Source organism: Lycorma delicatula, chromosome 1, assembly GCF_047948215.1.
Source record: "Lycorma delicatula isolate Av1 chromosome 1, ASM4794821v1, whole genome shotgun sequence".
NCBI lineage: Eukaryota > Metazoa > Arthropoda > Insecta > Hemiptera > Fulgoridae > Lycorma > Lycorma delicatula.
The window spans coordinates 54,939,531-54,965,891 of record NC_134455.1 but is presented as its reverse complement, the minus strand read 5'-3'; the positions used below and the strand labels follow the sequence as shown (position 1 = coordinate 54,965,891).

The window sequence follows — 26,361 nt, the reverse complement described above, 5'->3', positions numbered from 1 at the left end:
AGAAAACATGGTGGTTGACCAACTCGCTTGACAGATGACGTTTTAGAGAATGTGAAAACAAGATTGCTCAATTCTCCGCAGAAAAGTTTACGAAAACTTTCCACCCAAGTCGGTTTCTCATATTCGAGTGTTCAAAAAGCTGCTAAAAAATTGAAATTGTGTACGATTAGTCCAAGAGCTTCAGCTTCCAGATATAAACAAGCGATTGCAATATTGCTGTTGGTTTAGGTCTCTCATAAACGATAACGGAATCAAATTTTTAAACACAGTGTTCTTTAGCTTGGATCCATCTTGATGGTTATGTGAACAGTCAAAACTGTCGAATTTGGGCGGTTGAAAATCCTAACGCTTTACAAGACAAATCTTTGCATCTTGAAGAAATTGGTGTGTGGTGTGGAATATCTCGTCATCATATAGTTGAACCCATATTCTTCAAACAGACAGTAAATGTTGAAGTATACAGGAATATTGTGCGCCAATTTGTGTTCCTCCCGGAACCTCAAGAACAGTATTGTTGGTTTCAGGAAGACGGCGCTATATGCCACACGTCTCTAGAAACCATGGATTTTCTGCAAGAGTTCTTTGATCGAATAATAAGCAAGGGCTTAAGGCCTCCAAGGTCCCCAGACCTCACATCTCCTGACTACTTTTTGTGGGGCTATATTAAGTCCAAGGCCTTCAAAAACAATCCTCACACTATTGATGAACTTAAAGTCAATATTACAGACTTAATCACGAATATTTCCAATGCAACTTATAAAAAAGTTTCTGCTAATATGCTGAAAAGAGCCCGTGCATGTATAACCACAAGGGGTGGGCATTTTGAGCATATTCTTTAACAATTATGTAAGTAATAACTTTTTATTAAATCTCTTTTTAAGTAACAAATTCATTTTTTTATTCCACCTAAATTTCCCTCTCTTAAATTACATTTAAAATTGGGTAACAGGACTAAAAAGTCACTCTGTATTTACTCATTTTGATGTGCAGTTTTTTTGTGCATGTCTGTTTATTTCATCAGTTTTTATTAGTTTATTTAATTAAAAAGTAAAACTCAAAGAATTCTTTAAATATTTTTCCTGAAATGCTAGTGCAATTTTTTGCCAGAAATATGCACAAAATAAATGGGGGAAAGATAATTGAAACAACCATGTTATTTATAGTATTATATAATGTGACAAGCATATTTGTATGCTTTGTGAGGTTTGGTTTCTCTTCTGACAAAGGTATGGTGACTATTATCTTGATTGAACTGAGTAAATCTTAGAATCTCTATAGCTATTTCTTTTTTTTCCCTTTATGAGATGGCTTTTAGAGGATATGATTATGTATGAAATCCCACAGAGTAGTATGTAAGAAACTGCATGCTAAAATGAATATGTTGAAAATAATTTAGATAATTTTAAAAAGAAATGTTATATAAAATAATTTTTCTTTGCTTTAATTTCAGATTTCATATAAAAATATGATTCTAATATTACTTCCATATTTATTCCATTTTTTCTCTAGCTATTATAATTTATCACTAACATTCTATCTACATCACATTTAGCAGATGCGTAGAAATGTAGAAAAGCTATTTTATATAGAATTAATTAAAAAAATAATTATTTTATACTTAAATAAATTAAAGCATTGATTATATTACTCAATATTTTGATTAAAATCTTCAATACAGTAAGTGAATTCATATATTTTATTTACAGAACATTTAGGTATAAAATTAGAAAATTATGTAGCAAAATTGCCTGTGCCAGTCCATGTATTTAGAACAGAAAAACGTTCTGGTTTGATACGAGCTCGGTTACTTGGTGCTAAACATGTTAAAGGTGAAGTCATTACATTCTTGGATGCTCATTGTGAGTGTGCTGAAGGTTGGTTGGAACCACTTCTTTCTAGGATTGTGGAAGACAGGTATTTAGTATTTCTTATTAATCCTTGCATTTATTTATATATATGTAACTTTGTGTAATCTATTTGACCACTGTTTTTACTTAATATTTATTAAACTATCAAAAGATTAATTATAAAAAGCAATTATTTAGATTTAAGATTTTCATTGTTTCAGTCATCATTATGGAAATATAAATTTTAAAAATTTATAATTAGTAATATAAATATTTTACCAATTTTTTTTAATTTAAATGCAACTACAACTATATTTATTAAATAACAGCATATACCAGCTATTCTTATACAGCATATACCATTTACAATTATTATCATATCATTAGGTGAATATCATTTACTAGTGAATACAGTCATCGTTATTTAACGTTGTATAACATTAAATTTATTTTCTTTAATTTATGGGTTAATCATGAAATGTCCTCAACATTGCGTTTAATTTTTAAAAATGTAAATGTACCATTCATTTGTTCTCAAGCAGAAGTTTTCAACTTCCACATGATAACATAATATTTTTGGCTGAAAATGTTAATACTTTCCTGTTTTGCAATCAGTCAGTCATGCCTATAAATCACATTCCCACATCAGTAGCAGAATGTCTGTGGAAGAGACATCGTATATTGTGCAACAAATTATAATCCGATTTCTTGCCAACGAAGGTGCCTCTGAAATTTTGACTTGACTAGGTACAGTTTGAAGATGCCCTGTCAAAAACTCAAGAATTGGATCAGGCCAAAAAATTTCAAATTGGCCATGATGCAGTTTAGAACGAAAGTCATGAACATCGTTCATAGACCAGCATCAATGATGACAACATTCAGGCCATTCATGACCTTGTGGATGGCAATCGTTGCATAAATGTAGATGAAATTGCATCAGATGTGAGCATAATTGTTTGGAAGGTTCTTATAATGTTTTCAAGACATTCTTGGATATAGCAAACTGTTGGCAAGGTGGGTTTCACATCTTCTTACTGAGGCACAGAAAAATGTCCAGAAAGACATCTATCAGTCACTTCTGATTCACCTTGAGGAAGAAGGAGAGACATTTTTCACTGTACTGTGACCTTCGACAATATGTGGGTCCACCACTACATCCCTTAAAGGTAGAGAGCAAGTAAGTGGTGGAAAAGTGGGGAGGGACATCGATCAAGGCCATGAAATGCTTGTCAGTTGGAAAAGATCTGGCAACTGTGTTTTGGAACTCAGAAGGTGTGCTGCTAATTGATTTTCTGCATCAGAAGAGGCCTTTAAATGGGTTAATTCTTTGAAGTAAATAGGTTAAAAATGTTTGTTTTTATGAGCCAAGGTCGATCCTTTTGTTAACTCCTCATATACTGATTAAATTAAAAATTTGATGAGGTTGAATTCTTCAGAAACAAACTCATTCATTCAAAAATTCAACACTCATGTATTTCATGAATAGCTCTTTATAATTAGTATTGTAAAAATTGTCAGAAATTGAAGCAGTTCCATTATTAATAGCAGTATGGTATAACAAATTGTAACATGAGTTTGTTTGCAATTACATATCTTCTGAAAAAAATAATTAGACCTGAAAAATAAAATTTTTGCAATTTCATGGATTATGCCATAGAATTTTAGCTCAACAGATGAATGTCATTGGTACGCTTTCCTTTTCACAAAAGAATAATAATGTAACATAGATTAGAATTTAAAAAAAAAAGGTGGATTAGAGCAAAGTTACATTCATAGGAAGGTAACAATGTGACAGGGTGAAATGATAAAAGGAATGTTTTTATTATGCATTGAATTTTCAGTTGATATGGTTGAAACATCTGGATATCAAGTTTGTGCTTCTAGACCCTTCAAAAACATAAACCGATTGTTCATTAATCATTTTCCAAGGAACTATGATCCTGAAGAAGTAAAGTAGGGGTAAATAAATTTGTTTTCTCCAAACTGAAAATATAAAATATTTAAGTACGCATATTCCTGAAAGTTTACAACTTTGTAGTTATGATTATTTTTGTGCAATCAGTGTAATTACTATAGTGTCTCATCACTGTTTATTCTGCTACCAATATAATGGAGTATTGCATAGCATGGCCTGTTCTGCTCATGAGGTTTGTAGTAGTATTATGCATTGTAAAGTTTATAAATAATATAATACCTAAAATTAAGACCTTTAAAAACTATTAAAAACTTTTCCTGTATCTGAAGGTAGCTTAATTTTCAAAGGACACATTAAAAATGTTAAAAGATATAAATATTCATTGCATATTTGTGCAGGATGATTCACATAGTATTAGCGGTGTTTTTTTCATCAGATTCTACTAGTGAAATTAATGAAAAATATTCATATAAACATGGGTTGGAAACGCTCTGTTAACAAGTTACAGATAGCGAAAGATTTCACCCTGATTCTTGGGCAAAGAGTGAAATAAAATCATACTGAAGTTCTAGGAATCCAAATTAAGACCTTGATGGTTTTAATCTGACAGATTGAATAAAACAGATTCCAGAACCAAATCTCTGGAAGTTTTTGTAACATCTGATGTAAACAGAAATAATCTGTTTCTAAAAACAAGAAAAATCAGGTTTTTTTTAAATTTGTAAATAAGTGCAACTAATAAGATTTATTATCAGAACTTGTAGAGAATTTAATTCTGAGAAATTTGTAAAATAGCACAATAAAAAACAAATTCAAGTTTTTGATCAAATTCAAGAAATTTGATTTTATTACCAACATTTACCAAATGAAAACTTTGAATATTATCAACTACAGAAAATGAAGTTAACATACAATTGATAACAGTGTTAAAAAAAATAAAAATGTTAATTGATACATTTAATGATGTTTACAGTAAATTTTCAAAAATTCTCCTTCTGCTTCAATACATTTGGCTGCACGCTTTTGGACTGCTAGCATTGCTCTTGTCAATTCTGCTTGATTTTTCCTTAATTTTTGCAGCAGCATCTGTAATATGAGCAACTAACTCTTCACATGTATGAACTTGCCTCTTGTACAGAATGCTTTTCATTCAACCCACTTACAAAAATGTAATGATGTTAGATCAGGTGATCTTAATGGTCAGGAGTGTGGACCGCCATGGCCAACCTATCATTCTGGAAATTGTTCATTTGTGTGTGCCCATATGGCACATGAGAAGTGGGAAGGTGCACCATTGTGCTAAAAATACATGCAGTATCTTCTAATAGTGGAACATTTAATAGTAGCAGCAATTGTACCTTAAGGAATTCCAAGTAAATGTTAAAATTTAGACATCCTGGGAAAATGAGTGCTCCAATTATCTGACCATAAACTAGACCATACATACATTGATACTAAATCAGTGTTGGAAATTTCATTCTACTGTCATTTGTGAATTGACTTCTGTGTTGCCCAAATCTGTTTTGTTTAGATGGTTATTGATGCATTCCTGAGTAAACTGAACATCTTCAGTAAATAAAATAAACCTGTGCAATCGGCAGTTCATATTCAATCAGTTGCAATATTCCAAACAGAGAGGAGGATTTCTTGGTTGAAGATTTTGTACTCATTGATTATGTTTTGTCAGAAACTATGTTGAGTAGTCTTAATGGTTTCATCAATATCAACATCATGATGAGCAGAATGGTTGCACGTAGTACTTTAATGCTACCCATTTCTTATAACGTATGGAATGTTCCACCAATTTTTTAGGATTTGAAACACTGTGGTTAGGAAAACATACTTGATAGTCTGCAGCAGCAGTTGCATTTCCATTACACATCCCCAAGATAAATACCATTCCTTAGTCGTAAATAACAAAGACTTTACTTCTTTCTGTAAGACTCCAGTTAAATCACACACACTTAATTTAACTACACTGTACTGCCAAAAAATTCACAGCAGTAATGTAGAACATGCAATGCACTGATGACACAACATAAAATGCGTTGTTGGCCAGCTGATTTCTGTTACCAACTTAAAAAATTATTTGTCAAATTTTCAGTTCGATAATGACTTTAAGAAAGATGTGTAAACTTTATGTGTTTTGTTTTGAGTTGATGAAATAGTAGTACATTGATGGGAATGTCACTCGCATTTGCATCGGTGGCATCCTAGCCGAGGCAGACCGGAATATATCAAAAGCCAAGGTGACTTCCGGTAAAGCCCATAAGAGCTTGGAACAGAGACCCCAATCAGGATTGACCACACGTCGAATAGCGAAGAAGGCATTGCTGGCCCTCTCCGTGACATATTGAAGGTGCTTCTTAAATTGGAGTTTCTCATCAAGAAACACCCCGCAGTACTTTTGAATCTGAATGTACTTTATACGCTGGCCTGCCATTGAAACACAGACACACTGACTCACTGCCAAACAACCTTTGAGGAGCATCATTGTGGTTTTATCCAAGCTAAACATCATCTTGTGTTGATAACTCCACAGCTCAAGCATCCTGCAAGCCCGAGTGGCTTGGAGTTCAACCTCTCTCCGCAAGCTTCCTTCAACCAGCAAGATTCCATCGTGGTTTATGCTGAGCAGGAGCCCAGCATAAGCCACAGTGCAACACCTGCTGGGCAACCTCAGCCACAGGAGAGAATCAAACTCCACCATCCACAATAATGAACCCAACACGCTGTCCTGAGGACATCTCCTAGACAGCGTCTTTCCAACCTCATAGCTGCCCTTGCAGAGCAGCACATCCCAATGACTGAAGTAACTCGCATAACTTGCAATTCACTTACAGTACATTTTCTTTTTTAGAGTTGGTAAATAGCAAAATGCCACCATAGGCTGCTGGAAATGTCCAGGAACATCCCCAGCACATATTCCGTTTCACTGGTTGTTACCGCACTCATCACATAGAGTATGGCATCCTCTGTACCCTTTCTGGGATGAAACCCATACTGATTCTCCATCAACAATCTTTACAAGGTTAACCTCTCATTTATTACGCAGATACAGAATCTTTTCAAAGACCTTGCCAATAACTGGAAGTAACGGTCAGAGACCTATATGATGAACTAACGACAGGATCCTTGTCGCCACCTTTAAACAACAATTTCATAATCCCCTTCTTCCAACGCACAAGGAATTATTCTCCAAATAACAGTTTATTAAATACATGTGTGACAATTCTCACACTTACCCCAACCGAGTGAACAATAAGCTTCGCCATTATTCCATCAAAGCCTGGGGCCTTACCCCTACCTAAACTACAGATAGCTTGATGGACCTCAGTCTCAGTGATCTCCAAGGACACTGTACTCCTGCGGAACTGAGCAACTTCTCGCCACACCCGCAGATTTTATGTAGTCTCTCCAGCTTCACTATCATCAGGCAGTAAATAATCTGTAATTTGTGTAAAATTTCAGAACTATCCGAAATTACACCAAACCTGTTTGAGAGAGCTGACAGAAGAACGTCGTTTGTGTCCGTTTGATCCTTGTTCCCTTGCTCATGAACAAAGGAACACCAGAAGTCCCTTTTCACAGTCCAAACTTTATGAAAGTGACACCTTAGGGTTCTGTATTCAACAACAAGGAAAAGCTTTTCACAAACAACAAACCACCCTTTTCATGCCGGACAGTTCCCTATTCCACTATGATGCAACCCTCTCTCTACTGGAACTTCGAGGAGTTGAACACTCAGCAGCATCAAGAAAAGCCACCGACAAACCAACTGCCAGATCTTCCAAACCCAAGACATCCAGACTCCAATCCAAAATTTGGAGCCTGGTCGAAAGTAAATCAACGAATTTCTTCGAGTCTGCAAGCCTGTGCAGGAAACAACCCTGCTGAACTGGAACATTACATTGGTAATGCTCACTCAAGCAATCATCAACTACCTTCCAATTGCAAACATTGGCAGGGATAAACCTACCAACGGTAACATCAGTGTTCATTCCACAAACAGTCGATGCTCATCTATCTTACCTAAGTAAGTGGACAACTCACCAGGTACATTACATACTTGTAGATAATGCTGGACCAAAAATCCCTCCATTAATTCACCGCCATTATCAGTGAAACCACTACGCCACAAAAGTGACTTAGCATTCACATCCACACCTATAAAGATTGGATCAGTGCCAGAGAATCATAAGATTTTATCCCAGACCTCAAGATGGCGATCAGCAGGATCTCTTTACTGGAAATATGAACTACCAACATACAGATGCAAGTTCTGAACATCCACACAGACATTGACATGATGATTATCCAAGAACTGTTGAATAAACACACAATTAAGCGGACATGCTATCAGAACTACAATAGAACCTCTTCCAATGAGAAAAACCTGGCAGATAACCAGACACAATATGTGGATGCTGCAACAAAACAACATTGAAACCTCTACATAATGCAATCTCTCCAAAGTCAACCTGAGCAATGTAAGCACCCTGAGTATTCAACTGACCAAATCTAATCATTTAATGAAATAGAATTATAGTACATATTGAGAGCTCTCTGGTAACATCCACTACTTTACTGTTCACAGAGTGCTTATGGTCCTTCCGAAAACAGAATTAAGCTCTATTACCAAACTAACAGCACTGGGCATCTAAATACTCCTTGACCTTACACAAAAAGAAGTCTACAAAACAACCTGCATTCCGCAGTGAAGCTGCCGAAAAGTTTAGGACTAACCTTAAAAATCCCATGGTAGCACTACACCTTGCGCCTTCCCGATTTAAATAATAATCAACATTCAGACTTGAATGTAGCCTCATCCATCTGAGTATTTTGCTCCCTAATGAGAGTCATTAATTCTTCCTCAGACAGCCGTCGATCTATGTCGTAAACAATCACTTTAAGACGCCTCTTGCCTTTATGGTCGACTTTCATGTCAGACTTTCTGACTCTAAAGGAATCAGAGATGACCCGCACAGTGATGACTAAACCCTCCTGGAGGACCGAACCTCCAGTCCTCCCATTACCTTCAGGAAACTTCTCAATCATTAATTGATCTGTACTCTTCCCTGCCCGTGAAGAACCAGAAGCACTTGCTCATGACCCCTCATCCCCAGAAGCGGATAAAGAGTCGTCGAGCCTAATTTCAGTCATTTCCATAATCTCTTTGCAAGGTTTAGGCCACTTGGACTACTTACCCTTTTTTACTTCAGTTTCAAACAGTTCCAAAATCATAAACACGACAAAAACAATATCCTTAACAGTGGTAATTAATTAACACTAAACAAAAACATTGCTTACAAACTGTAAACATAAACGATAAATTAAAAACAATTGGCCATAACAAGCACATATACTGATGACGTTGACCAAAGCAAGCTTGTTTTACAAATAAAGATGATTACTGTCAACAACAGCTGTTAAAAATAAAATAATAGCTAACTTAATAGTAAATAAATGTCAGAAACTGAAATAACACTAAACAATAAAAACAAACAAATCTACAACAAAACACAGTAAAAATGTTGGTTTTACCCACAGTTGTGCAGTTCAGAGGGAATTTAAACTACACACCAAACTTGCCTAGATAGTTTACCTCTTAATTTGGGTTCTTAGAACTTCAAGTATGGTTTTATTTCACTCTTTGCCAGGAATCGGTTGAGAGTTTTTGCTAGCCATAACTTGCTAATGTAGCATTTCTAAACCCATGTTTATATGAATTTTTTTCATTATTTTTCCCAGTAGAATGAGCTCAGAAAGCATCAGTAACACTATGTGAATCACTCTGTGTAAAATGCATTATTTAATTACCTCTTTATTTTCTTGTTATTGTTTGAATTATTTTTTTTCCAGAAAAACTGTTGTATGTCCAGTAATTGATGTTATTTCAGATGAAACATTTGAATATATCATTGCCTCTGATATGACATGGGGTGGCTTTAACTGGAAATTAAACTTCAGATGGTGAGTAAATAAAATTTTTGTAAAATAAAAAATATAAAAGTGTTTTCACCAAAAATATCTACTCCCATGTATTCTATAGGGAAGAATCTTACTATTACTCTTGACGAATGGTTGATTTATTGTCAAATAAATCAATTTCAAAAGCCTGGCGGTATATAGATTTGAAGTACAAATACTTTGATTAAGGTTCCATAATGAGCACTATCTCTTGTTTGTGTAGCAAGTACTTGTAGTTTGTTAAACCTGTGAATTATCAGTTCAGGATGTTTTAACATATTTAACACTATCAAAATAACTTGTGGCACATCCGTATTAGTTTACCATTAAAACAATATTCTATGCATGCCTTTTTTATGTGTTCATAATTTTATTCATTCTCAACCAGTGTGTTTGAACTCCTTCTGTAGAGGAGGAATTAACCTTCATAAACATGTGTTTTATGTCTGTTCAGATTCAATTGTTATTCTAAATTATTGATGTGTATGCCTAAACTTTGTAAACATGTTGGCTAATGTTGCCTAATGTTAACATAGAATAAATTTACATCAACAAAAATCCTATAAACATTAAAATAAAATCACATACAAATAATTAAATGCTGTTGTAAAGTCAATTCATGCATGTAAAAATTGTGGCTGCTCATGTGCATGATTTCTTCAGTAAGAAATATAATTTGTTTACATCAAAAATTAATTTAAATGTCAGGAAAAGATTTTTGAAAGTGTATGTTTGGAGTGTCGCTTTATATGGAAGTGAAACTTGTACAATCGGAGTATCCAAGAAGAAAAGATTAGAAGCTTTTGAAATGTGGTGCTATAGAAGAATGTTAAAAATCAGATGGGTGGATAAAGTGACAAATGAAGAGGTATTGCGGCAAATAGATGAAGAAAGAAGCATTTGGAAAAATATAGTTAAAAGAAGAGACAGACTTATAGGCCACATACTAAGGAATCCTGGAATAGTCGCTTTAATATTGAAAGGACAGGTAGAAGGGAAAAATTGTGTAGGCAGGCCACGTTTGGAATATGTAAAACAAATTGTTAGGGATGTAGGATGTAGAGGGTATACTGAAATGAAACGACTAGCACTAGATAGGGAATCTTGGAGAGCTGCATCAAACCAGTCAAATGACTGAAGACAAAAAAAAAATGTGCATGATGTTAATGTAAAAAGGTTTTCTTCATAAAAAAACCTATTAATATTAAAATGAGATAAATTTAATAGAATCATGTCCTAAATGTTATTGTTTTTGTTTGCATATATCAATTAAAAATTGTAAGTAGACTTGATTGTACATATTCCTTGTTATGCATGTGAAAAAGTGGCTTACCTGTAGATATAGACAGGCATTGTAATGAATACCTCCTGCACAGAAGATAGCCTATTTTAATTAGACCTCTGCTTACTACTTTAACACACATTGTTGTTCTTGTGTTTTTGCTTCGTTTTTAAAAATAATAAATTGTTTCCTCTTATAATTTTCAGCCAGTATTGTTTACAAGATAACAGATTCTTTTATATATATTAATGAGAAAATAGAACCTTTTACAAAGTAAATTATTCAGTGATTAAAAGTAGATTGCCTTTCCAAAAGTATAACTGGGAAAAATCATTTAAAAACTATTTATTTTTCTAATTTCCTAAAACTGGACTTTTTTATTGGTAAGCAATAATCTTCATTCTGTAGATATCTGACAAGATAGTATAAAAAAAATAAATAATAAATGGAAAAAAAAATTAATGAAGATTAAATATTAATTAAAAAATAAATAGTAATATTTAGAAAATTGTAGAAATTGGTTTTTTTTTGACAAGTTTGTAGAATAAAGGTAAAAAATTCAAACAGTTGACAAAAATGTGAGAATCAGTTTAGGCAATCCCATAGAAATGTACAGTAGCATGCAAATTAGTCTAAACACAGATGTTATTTAACAAAAAGTAAAATTATATAAAAAAAATCATGTTTGTACAATTTGTGAATATCTAATAATTATTATGTCCTCCTTTATTCTTAATTACTTCTTGAACACAATTTGGCATCGATTCAACAAGTGTACTACATATTTTTCTGATTTCTTCATAAACCTTACTGATATTATTTCTTTAACGATGTCAATTTGTGGTACAATTCAGTTTTGAGAGTCATTTTTTGACTATTGCCCAAAGATTTTCAAATGGGTTTAAGTCTGGGAAAGTTGTCTGGCCACGAGTGCATTTTAATGTTTCATTTTTCAAAAACATTTTTCACTATTAAAAAATCTTGTTGAAACATTCTGTTGCTTTGTGAGAATTTGTTTTGAAATTGTCACAACCTTTTCCTTCAGAATCTTTATGAATGTATACATCACTTTTCAACATACCTTATACTGGAAATAATGAAAAAAAAAACTTTCATATGTGAAACATTCCCAAAACATTTTTTCTGGGGATGTTTAACCGAATGTTGGATATGAGCCAGCAATGTATTTTCATCTCATGCTTTTCTAACATATGGAACCCTTTGCCCGTGAATGTAAGAATATGATCATCAGAAAACATAATATTTTTCCAGTTTCTTTTGGTCCAGTTAGCATTTGCTGTGGCCCACAAGAGCCTTTTTTTGCACATTGCTGGAGTTAAAAGTTGCTTTTTACCTTGCAGAAGAGCTTTCTGCTAGCTGCAAGAAGTCAGCATCTAACACTTTGTTACATGTAAATCTGTTACACTGACTGCTAATTCTCAATTTAAGTCCACCGCAGATAACTTTGGATCAAGTTTAATTTTTTCTCACCAATAACCAATCCTGTGTTGAAGGAGTTTTTCTTTTATGGCTACATTTGCCTTTCCTTTGAGGTGAAAAGTGAAACCTGTTTCTTTAAATTCTTTTAAAAGAGTCACTGTCTATATTCCACACCATACAGAAAAGCTATTTGTCATTTCATACTAGTATGCTCAGAAAGAGAAACAATTTTTGAATTCTTTCTTGATTTATGTCCATTATTATATATTCAAAACACACAGAACAAAAAATACAAAAATATGATTTTGTTATAAAAAATGAAATAACTTTTACAAAATACTGCTTATCACATGAAAATTGCTAAATAACCAAAGAACAATAACCTCACATTGCACGCACAACTTAAAAATAGGTGTGATCAAGCAGTGCAACCACAACCTAGAAATAAATAAAAAATTCCTTGTGTTGGGTTAATTTGCACACTAAAAACAAGTCTAAATTATTGAAACTTCCAAATGAAATTGTTCACCAACCTTATGTAGAGTTGAATGAGACAAAGATTCTGTTCAAAATACTAATTTAGTAGTATCTTTAAAAATTTATAGTATTTAATTTATGAGGTAAGTTTCTTGAGATTTGTTTTCTGTTTTTTCTTCGTTATGGATTTATAATTCCAATATGAGCCAAATCTTCTCACATTCGTCATTATTATTTATAAGGTTTGTTATAAGAATGTTTTTATTTTTTTTTTTTTGTTATATATGGTTGGTTAAAAAAACGAAAGGTTTAAAGACTTAATTTCTATGCCTAACATATTCAGTGTTATTGAAAATGTCTTAGCATTACTGTGGGAGCTGATTTAACATGTTAACACAAACATACATGCCTAGAAATGCTTTGTTTTTTTTTAGATAAGGCAGCAAAATACTTCATAAATATTTTTTTCTCTGAGGGTAAAATAAAGCCATACTTAAGTTCTTTCAACACAGATTAAGGGGCAAATTAAATTTTTTCATAATTTTTTTGATCTAAAAAAAAAAGTTGAATAAAACAAATCCTAGACTGTATCTCCAGTAGTTTTCAGAAAAATTGTTTACAAATTGCCATAAAAAAACAAAACTTTCTTAGATTTGTAATTTAATTTTATGAGAATTAGAGTAAATAAATCAGTAAAAATCAAATTCAAGTTTTTTTTCAGTTGTATATATATATAACATGTTCTATATATATATATATATATATATATATTGATAGTATATTTCAAATTATAATAATAAATTGTTAATAAAATCCTCTGTTTTCTCCATTATTTGTTAGGCTAAGATTTTATGATCTTAAATCTCAATTATGGATACACATTAATATATGTTAAAAATATAATAGCTTATCCTTTTTGTATTTTCAGTTAATATAATTTTCCTATCCATTCTTGGGAATCAAGACTTTGTTTTTTTTTTGAAATTTTTTTTAATTCCTACTTTCCTATCAGAATTTTTAAAATAAAATTAAAGGACTTATTGGGGTATTAGATTTGTAAAGTTAGGGTAAGCCGCCAAATCTTGGGTCAGTGAATTGAAAGAGTCCTATGAAATCATACTAAATTATATAAATTAATTCTTTTTAAAGTTATTTTTAATCTTTACTTTTTTTTAGTGGGATCCTGTATTTTTTTTAAATATCGAGCTTTTATATGTTTGTATAATTCATCAGTATAATTAATTTTTTTATTATTACAAGGATGTTAATTTTGTCCAATTCAGTAATTGAAAAATGATCATCTAATTTTTTGTCTTAATATAATAACATTTTAAAAGAAATTCATTAATATTTTATTTAATATTATCATGTACTTTGCTTTAAATTGTAAGGGCTAAGTTTTTAAAATTTATTTCAGTTTGTATGGCTCCATTATGTGGAATTTGCTATTAATTGGTAAACTAAATTCAATATATACTATACTATTAATTAAGAATTTTCTAATATTTGTTTATTGGTTAAATTTACAAAAATAGAATTTTTATCATTACTAATAAAATTATTTTTGTTTTCAGTAATATTATGATCATCTTTAGTTGCATATTCAATATCAGAATCATTAAAATTATCACAGACATTGCATATTCATTATCAGAATCATTAAAATTATCACAGACAGTATCTGATTTTTATTGGTTGTTGCAGTTAACTATTTTGTTTTATATATATATATATATATAAACAGTGCTATTCAGACCAGACCATCCATATTATGTATAATTAGTTTTTAATAAATTAAGATATTTTTTTATGTTTAAATTTAATTTTGTCTTTTTTTTAATATGTTAAAATATAAATTAGATAATAGACTTATTTTATACTTTTAATAATAGACAGATTTATTTCTTGTGTAAGTCTATAGATCTGTGCCTGTACTGTTGTTTTTTAATAACGCTTTTCATTTTATGTTAAAGTTTAATATATATTTTTGCTCCCCCCCCCCCTCACCACCGCTTTCAGAGTAGAAACACAATCGTATAGTATTACCATAAAATATTACTTATTTTAGAAAAATATGATTTGGTAATGCACTTTTTCTTGCTAGATATCAATCCATTCAAAGGTAGTTGCTGATAAATTTTTTGTCACAGTCTTGACACATTTTGAGAATTGAAAATATGTTAATCTATTTCATTTTTTTAAGGATAATTTGTATTTTTTGTCAGCCAGTTTTACACTTTTTTCAGATTTGTGGAGACTTATTAACTTCTTTATTTTTTAAGATATCGTTCAACTAAAACCATATTAATCTATATAAAACAGTTTTTTGTCTTCAGTATATTTTTGTCTATACCAAAGGAAATTATAATTTAATAATAATTATTTATTGAATTATTTGTATTTCACAGGGATCCCTCAAAAAGTAATTGGTTATTACTGAAATTGGGCCCAATTTTTTTGTAAAATCTCAATTTTGTGACAAATTATGCCTATCTAAAATCATAAATTTATTTTGATTGCATTTATGTAAGTGCAGTACTGGCTGTTTAATTTTTAGGCCACAAAAGGGGAAGTTTGATCAACAGCAACTTTGAAACAAAGAATTGCCATACATGGGTCTTGAAAAACTGGTATGGAAAAGTTTACATAAACATAAATTTACATGAACCTTTACCAGTTTTTTTAATTAGAGGAATATCTAACATTCTTGTGACTAAAGTGTAACAGGGTCATTCTAGAACGCTGTTTAAGGGAAAGTTCTCTCTAACTCTTATCACTAATTCTCCCTGACAGCTAGAATGTTGAAATTTAGTGCAGTTCTTCGATAGAGGATATAAGGAAAAAGAAGCAAAAATTGTTTTGATAACAAACTAGAGAGTTTATATTAAATGCGGATCTAGAAGGGTCCTGGAAGAGGTGAAAACTTGAAATTGGCAAATGTTTGTCTTATGGAGTAAACTACTGCTACAAAGAAGTTTTTCATTCACCCCTTAGGAGGTAAACTAGTGTGCACAATGTAAAAAAAACTTCACTGACTCAATAAATTTTTTATTATTAATTGCTGATTGTTCCATTTCCTGGATGTCTAGAAAACTAATTGTGAATGTATATAAAAAAAAGTTAGCAAAGATTTCTTTATTAACTACCCTTTAAAAAATATAAATATGAGTTGAAAAGGTACTGAAAGTAGGAGAACTAAAAGCTTGTAAACTGGCTTGTATATTTTCCTTATCATGTAAGCTGTTGTTAAGAAGGAATTTTTCTGATTCATCCTGGTGAGGGAGGAGATGCCTATGCGGTAGATAAATACTTGAAATTCAACACAAATGGTGACTTCAATCTGGCACATCTTAGGTTCTCCCCTATATCCTTCACCGATAAGGATAGTTTGTTAATGTTTATTATAATAATGAATAAATTTATTAATATTTTCTTCTTAATTACTTAGTTTGTGAAGGGATTGAAATGTGAAAATAACAAAACTTCATTAGTTATATAATTAATGCGATAGAAAGTGCTGTAACTTTGCTTACAAGCCTGTAGAGAAGTTGTAGGATACATCTCTTCTTTATAACAAAAAAATGGTCGAGATATTTTGATGAATTAAGAAGTAATTGAATGAAATTTTCATCAAAATTTTTATTTCAGCAGCATTATTTTTTTTTTAATAATTTTAATATAATATTTCAGGAGCATAACAGTTAACAATAAATTTTATTTTATATATATATATACACTAGTGGAACCAGAAATGCTTTACTATTGCTAAATTGTAGTGTATGAATAAATAAATTTTGTATTATATTTGACAAATTATATTACAAAAATAATATGTACAATATCAATTCAGTATTAATTAATTGTATTTCAGTTAAATAAATCAAAATCATTGCAATGTCTGGAATATACAATGTTTTTGGTGATTTCTGTACATAACAAACATCTCAAGCTAACAAATATGTGGAACAAATTACTCCCGAGATAAATAATAACAAATTGTGAAATTTTCAGTTAAATTGGGTTATTGGGGCACACACATAACAAAGATTGTCTTTATAAATATATATATATATATATATAATGATATAAATATAATATGATGTATTACTTCTTTTAGGTATAGAGTTCCCTTACGTGAGATGGAAAGAAGAGGAGGTGATCGCACTGCACCATTGCGTACACCTACAATGGCTGGTGGCTTATTCTCCATTGACAAAGAATATTTTTATGAGTTAGGAGCATATGATGAAGGAATGGACATATGGGGAGGAGAAAATCTTGAGATGTCATTTAGGGTATGTTTAATTTCCAATGTCTAGCTTTTAAAGGAATTCTTAGAGTTGTGTCAACTATTTTTAAGAAAAATGTTATTGCTCTCTAGAGTTTTTTATGGAGTATAAATATTCCAATACAGATTTTTATCACATTATCTACTTCAGTCTTTCTGAATGTGTACTAATTGATTAAAAATGTTATAAAGAAAAAATGTTTGCAGTAACTCTTGTAAGTTTAAACAGATTTAGTAATATTTATATGTATGTTATTCATTAAGAAATACTATTTTTTTTTCCATAAAATTAATGTAAAGCTCATAGTAAACCCTTCAGTATTTACATTTAATTTACTTACGTGTGAAAAGTATTGTGTAGTATTTTTAATTAGCAAAAACTACAAAATTGAAACACTTGTTATTTTCCTTATAAATAATTAATGCTCATAAATATGATCAATAGTCCTATTAGTTATAATTCCTTCTGAAAATGTAAAACAATGGTAATATAATCAAGTATAAATTAAAACCATAATTTTGATTAATTATTATTATTTTTAGTTATTTTATTCAATTAATTATAATATGGTGGGGCTGCTGATCAGAAATCTCTGCTTAATTTTATCTGCTTACCTTTGTTGTCCTATTTCTGTCTACATATTTAGTTAAAGATTTTGTTCTTATAATGACCTAATTTTTATTTTTTGATACTTGCATTGTTTTAAAGTGATCTTCCTTTATTATTGTGATCTATAATTATATATTTTTATTAAACCACTATGTTTCTTAATAACTTCACCTCGAATGCTAATCTTTTATCATCTTACTTTCTTATCATCGCTTACAATTACTTATAAGCACAATTCATTCAAAATATAACTTTTAACTATCAAATCGGCATAAATTTTATTTTTTAATCTTAACAGTATAATCCCACAATAAAGCCCCTGTTCTGTATCTGCCAGTAGCTATGTGCTGCAGTCACTGTTTCTGCTAGTAAACACAATCATAGATTGTAGGTCACTATAAAAATGTTTAGATAAGCTTTTTTATTTAACTCTTTCTGGCTTTTTTTTCCAACATATCTTAGTTTCCAGACATTGCTGCTGTATAACCTTGTATCTTTTCTTTTTTTTCCTTATTTGCCTCTTCCATTCTCCAATTCTGCTTGTTTGTTTCTTTATCTCTCCTTTTACTCACTCAGTAGACCACTGTATAACATTTTTCCAGTATTCATTTTTTTGCGAGGGATTTCCTTTTAACTATATCTAATAATATTCAGTTTTTTTTTTTTTTTTTTTTTTTTTTTTTTTTTTTTCTATCTTCCTTTTTCTAGATCCTTTAGTTTGATCATTTTCCCCATTCTGAGCTGTGGAATAACTCCTTCATGTTCCCCCTCAAGCGCATCATTAGTAATACTTTTTTTTATTTTAGTGATTCGTCTATCCTTTCCAGTGAGGAAACAAGAAAAGTGTCACTTTCTTTCTGCTACAATCATATGCAGTTTTGTGTGAGCTCTTTCTTCTAAACAAGTTATTGTTTGTTACATAATTTTTTACTCACAATCCACCAACTCATCGCTTTTATTTTTACTCACAGAATAATTGTATTAATCTTTTTATGCAGTTGCTGAATGAAGGAAACAATATATCTCTCTGCCCATCCACTTTTATAGTAAAGATTGTAATTGCTGTAGTAATCAATTTACCACATTTACTTGAAGTTTATTCATGGCTGTGATGCAGAATATACTATAATATATGAAATTTGTCAAGCTTGACAAGGATTTAAGCCCAGGCCCAAAGGCGAAGATTTACAACATTCTACCTCTCTACCAAGAAGGTTGGTGTTTGTTTAATGAATGTAAAGAAGCAGAATGACTCTTTACTCCTCACTAATCAACAGGTTAATGCCCTTTCACAACTTCCTGTCTCTTTTTTTTGTTTTATCACTTTCTCCTCCAGATTAACCAAATACTTTATCATGTACTTGCTCTTCAATACACCTCAACATTCTTCTGTCTAACATTAAGATATTAAAATCTCTGTTTTTAGAATTTTCCATCCTATTTTTCTCTCCTCCTTGCTTTAATGATATTTTGGTAACTAAAACTATATCTTACAATTACCTACCTCTTACAGTATCAAAAAAAAGGTAGTACTATGTTTGCTTGAAGGGAACATTTTTAATTTAGCCTTTATTAAATTTAAATTTTGTTTTTAATATGAATGTGAATGCTTCATCATTCGGGTTTATTTTACATCTATTCATAGTAACAGAATTTGTTAAATATGTTGACTTAATTCTGCTCATTTTATTTTTATAATATTACATAGTTAAAATAAAATCTACAGGTGTTTTTTAATACTTTTTGTACTGAAAAAATTTTTAAATTAATATAAAGATTGCAAGATTTAAAATTTATACATTTATTAGTCTTAATTTCAATTACAAGTATCAGGCTTTTTTCTCTGATCAATTTTATAGAAATTAAACATTTCATGATTATGGTAAACATTGCTGTTGTTAATGTCTATGATATTTCTAATAACATGCAATGTAACTTTTTTTTAATATTATTATTAACTTTTATTGGCAGAAAATTCATTATTGTAATGTATGCATTATTGTGCTGAATAGTCCTATTTATAATTCTTTAACCTATATAATATTGCATTTTTGCAGCTTAAATTTAAATTTTATGTATTGAATTACATAGCTGACTCATTTAGTAATGTATAAGTTTTCAATTATTTAATTTAGTTATTGTTTATTTATAAATTATTCACATTCTTCTTAAGTAGTAGAACTTTGATTATTCTTAAGTTTTTAGTTTATACGTCTATTTTTCACTTATAATTTTTTTGACACTTTTTTCTGTACAATTTATTCTGGCCTTAGGTGTGGCAGTGTGGCGGGATTTTGGAAATCATCCCTTGTTCCCATGTCGGTCATGTATTTCGTGACAAATCCCCTTACACATTTCCTGGAGGTGTATCAAAAATTGTCTTGCACAATGCGGCTCGTGTCGCTGAAGTCTGGATGGATGAATGGCGTGATTTCTATTATGCTATGAACCCAGGTACCCCTCGGTTGCTTTTTATAAAAGCATCTTGTTGACGCTTCATTGTCCTGAGAGAGATAATTTTAAATTAACTAATTAATTTGAATTTTTAGCTAAACTAACCAAAAGATTTGCACATTCAAGGATTTTATTTTTAATTATTTATTTTTTCTTTTAAGCACGAATTATGAAGTAGTAATTTAACTAAACTTACTTGATGCAAGCAGGATTTTGTATAAAATTGACATGCCAACTTGTTATTTTGAAGATCATGTTATAAATGGTTTGAGATATTATTTCTTGTATTGTCTGGAGGAGACTAAAAAAAAAACCATATTTTTTTATAAAAAATAATGAATAAGTGGTTTCTGAACTAGGAATTGTGTAATGAAAGAAAAAATACATTTTATTTCTTGACATTCTTATATTTGATGAAATACATCAATTAATGTTTATTTATTTGAGAATGAATCTTTGTTAATTTTTATCTCTTTTATAATTCATAATTTATGTTCCATCTGTGTACAGGCTATACCTCATTTAGAATTAGACAGTTTATTATAGTCTTACTTAAGCTGAATATTTCTGATATGACATAGCATTACTTACTGAACCCCATCGACTGGATTTTTATGGACATTCAAATAAAAAAATTATTACTTTACTTTGATTTTATACTTTGTTACTGTTTTATATAGAATTATAGAGTAGGTGTTTTTAATCTTAACTTTACTATAAAATACTTTAAGACTTCATTGAGTTCTTGTATATAGTTATTTAGTAAATCCTTCCTTAGTACAATATTTTGAAAAATAGAGACATTATTTAAAAGAGTATTGAACGTTATTATTCTCATGAAAATAAGTAATCTGAACTGATTTAAAGTGAATTAATGTAATCTGTTATTGTGCACTTAATGTTTAATTAGATGTTATGTGTCCATCTTTTGCTATTATCTATTTTATGTTTAATTTTATTGTTTTCATATAGTAGGACTTTGGAAGACAAAAACTTCATGTTTGTTTCTCTTATTTAATAGAATGCATATTGTAAAATTTTAATTGCATATACATATTGAAATGAAATGCCACCAAATTTGTTTTTCATCTTTTCTAAAACAAAATGATTCTTTTACGAGGGATTGAAATTTTCTTTATGTATAATATTTTTTACTTGCCCTAGCTTGAATGCTGATACAATAATTATAGCAATTAATAAATTATCCCCTTCAGCATACCTGGTACCTGCATTCACTATTGTTTAATGTAGATGTTATATGAAAATCATTTACTAATTAGATTAAAATTGTTTGCATTATATATTTCAAACCCATCAATTTCTAAAGGAGATGTAAATTTTCTATGGGATACTTGTTTATTCCATGGGAAATTTTAGGTGTTAAGAAATCATGTTAAAGGAGTATTGTTAATTAGCTTTCTCACTCAGGATTGACCAAAGCTATTTTTTGCTTTAAAATTTGTAATTTGAACTGTAGCAGAAGAAAGATGTAAATAACAATATTGCGATTTATAAAGAATGCTGATTTTTGACACTGAATAATAGCTAGTTAGACACTTTGACATTAACAGATTTTTGACAGATTTTCTTTATTTTTTGTCTGCATAATTTGAAGTGTGATAAGCTGGATTTTAGGTTTAGGTAACTGAATTAATAAACTGTAGACCTTAAACCACACCATAAAATCAAGAAACCAAATTTTAATTTAACAAAAAGTCTGTAAATAAGTTATAAACTGATGAAGGAAAGATAAAAATAGTAATGGGAAATTTCTAAAGGTGTTATTAGTTAATCTATTTTGAAGATATTCAGTTATTACTTTATGTTCACATGCACAGCTCAATTTAAAAATTGTGACTATACTCATGGAATATACTTTAAAAGAGCAGTTTGCCAGTTGGCAATGTTTGTCGGCCAAAGAACTGCTTGCAAAATATATTTATAAGGAAGTGCTTCCTTGTTTAAGATAAGATGTGTTTTTGACATAAATTGTCACATACTGAGTCAATTCAAGGAAAAACTCTTAAAAATTGTTGGTAAAAATCTGTTTGGTCTTACTGTTTGATTACAAAATGCTAACAGGGTGAAGATGATTTGAATCAATAAACATGTAATGAATAGTAGCTACTTCAATAGAATGTTGTCATAATCCATAGAAAAATACATAAATATTTGAATTTTTTAAAAGTATGCTTACGTAGGATGCCCAGACAATTAACTGAGAATATAAAATGGATTTTAAGTTGCAACATCTCTTCTTTCCTCTTATGCTAATGATGGAGAAAATAAGCTTAGGATTGTTGCTTGGGATGAATCATAGATATAACTAATGATTAATATATTGATAATTATATAACTATGATTAAATTATATCAGTTCAGATTTATTAATATTTCAAAAATGCAGTTAGGAAGTCTGTGTGACAAATATTTCACCTAAAGATGAGTATTCTCAGATCTTGAAATTCCTTTTATTTTAGGGCATTTATTTTCCTTTATTTATATTAATTTTTTCTAAGCAAACTAAATAAAAATAAGTAATCATATACAATTACATGGTGAAAATTAATTTGCCAAAAGGAAAAATCTTAATTAGAATCAAAAAATATATTTTGCAATATTCATTATGGAGAATGAGAATATTTGATAGACTAATTTTGTCTTACTTTCTACATTATATTTTGTTATATCTTTAAAGAATATCTTGCTTTTACTTCTCCAGTTCACTTCATCTTTATCACCAGTGTAGCTGTTGCTATTGATGTGTAGTTTTTAGTTTATTTCTTGTAATTGAGCACCACAATTTTAAATATATCATTAATTGAAATGTGTAATTTATGTTATTTTTTATTAGTGTATTCTATATTCATTCATTGTATTGATTCAATAATCTTTTTGTGCTATGTATTTTAGTTCATTAAATTGGTAAATACTTTTGTACTTGTGACATTCCTAGGTCATGTAGCATTTCCATAGTTTTGTAGGTTGGAGTCTACCTTCATTAATATTATTAGACATAGGACATAGTTGTGAAGTTACATTAAAATGATACTACTACACTCAAAAATTGAATTTATAACTGGAACAATATAAAATCTTCTGACAGAAAGATTGGCAAAAATAAGTACATTCACAATATAAATCAGATGCTTAATATGTTCCTAACCATATAAAAATAGTATCTATTAACAGCAGCACCATCCACAAAGATACATCAAGCTGAAAAAAAAATCAAAAATAGTATTAAATAAACCTTAACTAGTTTTTCAGGGACTGAATAAAAACATTTGTAATTTTAATTGGTTTTTTATACCGTATTCCTTTTTTCATTAAAAATGAAAAACTTCATGTAGCTACCTTTTCTATTTAATTAAAATTTTGAGTGAGTATATTAATCACAATTTTGGACATGAATAAGTTTAAAATATTCTGTTTTCCTATAGGTCCATTATTAAAGATTTTAATTAGATCTATATTATGTATTTTATTAGTATGTGTTAATTGTTTATTTCTGCCATTATGATATTTGTATCTCTTAAGTTGGCTATGTCAATAATTTATATTAAAAATCTTTGTATGCTCTAAAAAGAAATTTAGTATTTGTTTGTTTTTGTTTTGTTTCTTTTTTGTGCATATCTTTAATTGTTTTTTCAGTGGCATGGTGGAAATATTGTTAAAATTTGCTTGCGAATGAGTTACTGGGATCTATTTGTTAATTAATATTTAACAGTTATTGTATTTATCTAATATTACTAACAAATTGAAGTTTGTGTAGCTTATTTTTATTAACTGGTATTTACTAATGTAACATTTATTTAAACTTTCATTAACAGAAATGTGAATTCATGATTCATTTGTTACTTACAATCTATCTTAAATTTTTCAATGTAGAGACATTTCAATTTAAATACATTTTTTTTACCCACTGAACCATTTAGTGTGGGCGAAGATTGTAAAATAATATTACTTATGTGTTACTATGATATATTAATTGAAAGAAGAGAGAACAATTGAAACAGTTCTTCATGTGTCAAAAAATACATTGTTTCATTACCCACCATATCCCACATGTTTATTAATATTATTCCATTAAGTGCACGCATTTGAATGTATATTTGTATCTCTAATGTTTTTGTCTTCTAATATTTAATTTCAGTTATTAAATTAGAATATGGTTTCTTTCATTAAATGTTTTGCTCAACTAGATAAGTTATTTCTAATTTTTAAGCTTATATATCTTTTCTTGCTCATAACTTCTTTTTGAGTCAAAATAAATTTTTAAAATGCTTCTTTGTAAAAATCATTAGAATAAAAAGGAAAAATTTAGCTTCATTTTCACTGTTGAAGTAAGTAGATCTATTAGATTTGAAAAATTTTGATTTATTATTTGCCAAGTGATTATTAATGTATATGAAATCGTAGATTTGTGTCATAGAAAATGGGTTAGCGTTTACTACTTTTAATATATAAAAATTATTGTACTGCTACTAACTTCAGCTTAAGACTATGAAGGAAACTTCTAAACAGATTATCAGGTGTCCATAGTGATAGAATTTCACGTGTACAATCTTTACCATTCCAAAACAAAATTTTTTCAGCTACCTGAATCTTCAGTAACACTTCAAACTTTCTGAATTTATTGCATAGTATAAATTAGATTAGCCCTTAAATCTGGATCTTTGAAAAAAATCGATTTATAAGATATGACAGTCCTTGAATCTAGGAATAATTTTTTGAAAGAAATAATGAAACAGTATTGTACCAGTTAATATTTTACTCAACTTCTCTCCATACCAAAACAAAGAATAAGGTTAGTAAATTTTGTTTTCATTTTACAGCCAAATCCGTATTTTATGTGACTTAATATATGTAAAATTAATTATTTATACTAAATTTTTTTATCTATACTAGTAGTTATGGATTACATTCATGGCATACATATATATATATTTATAAGTTACGTTATGTATTTTATTCTCCTAATTTCATTGCTTTATTACCCAGAAGTAATTCATCATTCACCAATGAGTCTCCAAACTACCGATGTAATATATTTTTACAACACATATATCTGTACCAAAACTTGTGCTAACAGACTACAGAACAACTATAAACATAGTTAAGAACTTACCCTTACTTTATCATCAGATCTTAACTAACTAAACTTTTATCCACAGCAGAAACAGTTGTTGAATCATTAGTGAGGGCTCTAAACACTTCTACCTGATATGATTAGCTATAAATATTATATTTGAATACTTTGTTTAGATATTTAAAAAATTGAAAAATAAGATTGTTTCTTGTGAATTAACAAGTAACCTTCAGTCACCTGCAAATTCTGTTTACTCTAGTAGATATTTTACTAAATCAGAATTTCATTTAATGTTATGTAACTTTGTTCATTTTTAGGTGCTTTGTTATTCAGTTTTTATTTTGCATTTTTCCTCGCTGTTTAGCTATCTTTTGCCATACTATAACATGTTATTTAAAAAGATACAAATGATTTTCAGTTATAAGAATGTTTTAAATCAATGCATTCATTTCTGAGATAAGCATATAAAAGAAATCAACAAGCATTTCATAACTTTTTGAATGATATTTATTAGTGTACCCTTTTGAGTATTATGCAATTTAATATTAAATATATTATATATTTTATATATAAGCTTCCTAATCCTAATTCCTAATATTTTTTTTTAAATTTACCTTAACCCTGGATTACTAGTCAAATAATGTAGGAATGTATTATTACTACTAATCATGTGCTTCGACCATCTGTTGAAATATATGAATTATATTAGTTGCAGATTTAATATTAATTTATCAATATTATTTTTAATTACTTTAAGTAATTTTTAATACTTTCATTAAGAAATTATGTAATTAAAAATAAAATACAACAAAAGAAATAAGTAGGAAATTAAATAAATGCAGATACATAAAGTGCGTAGATGCATAATTAGGCATGTTTTTAAAGTAAGTACCATTTTGAAATTGTCGACCACAGCATAGCAAGACGCTGTGGTTGACATTCCACACATGCACACTGTGTACCCGGATCTGTTAGGAAGCCACAGAC

General features: G+C 29.7%; 1 protein-coding gene across 4 annotated transcripts in view; it reads left to right on the top strand.

Annotated features, from left to right (window-relative positions):
- Positions 1–26,361, top strand: part of Pgant5 (polypeptide N-acetylgalactosaminyltransferase 5) — an 88,969-nt gene that overhangs the window by 11,430 nt on the left and 51,178 nt on the right. For all 4 annotated transcript variants that reach the window (XM_075354886.1, XM_075354879.1, XM_075354901.1 and 1 more), the window contains exons 4-7: positions 1,707–1,914; positions 9,625–9,735; positions 17,049–17,226; positions 20,103–20,283. In XM_075354886.1, the coding sequence (XP_075211001.1) occupies positions 1,707–1,914; positions 9,625–9,735; positions 17,049–17,226; positions 20,103–20,283 (678 nt within the window). The remainder of the gene's footprint in view (positions 1–1,706; positions 1,915–9,624; positions 9,736–17,048; positions 17,227–20,102; positions 20,284–26,361) is intronic.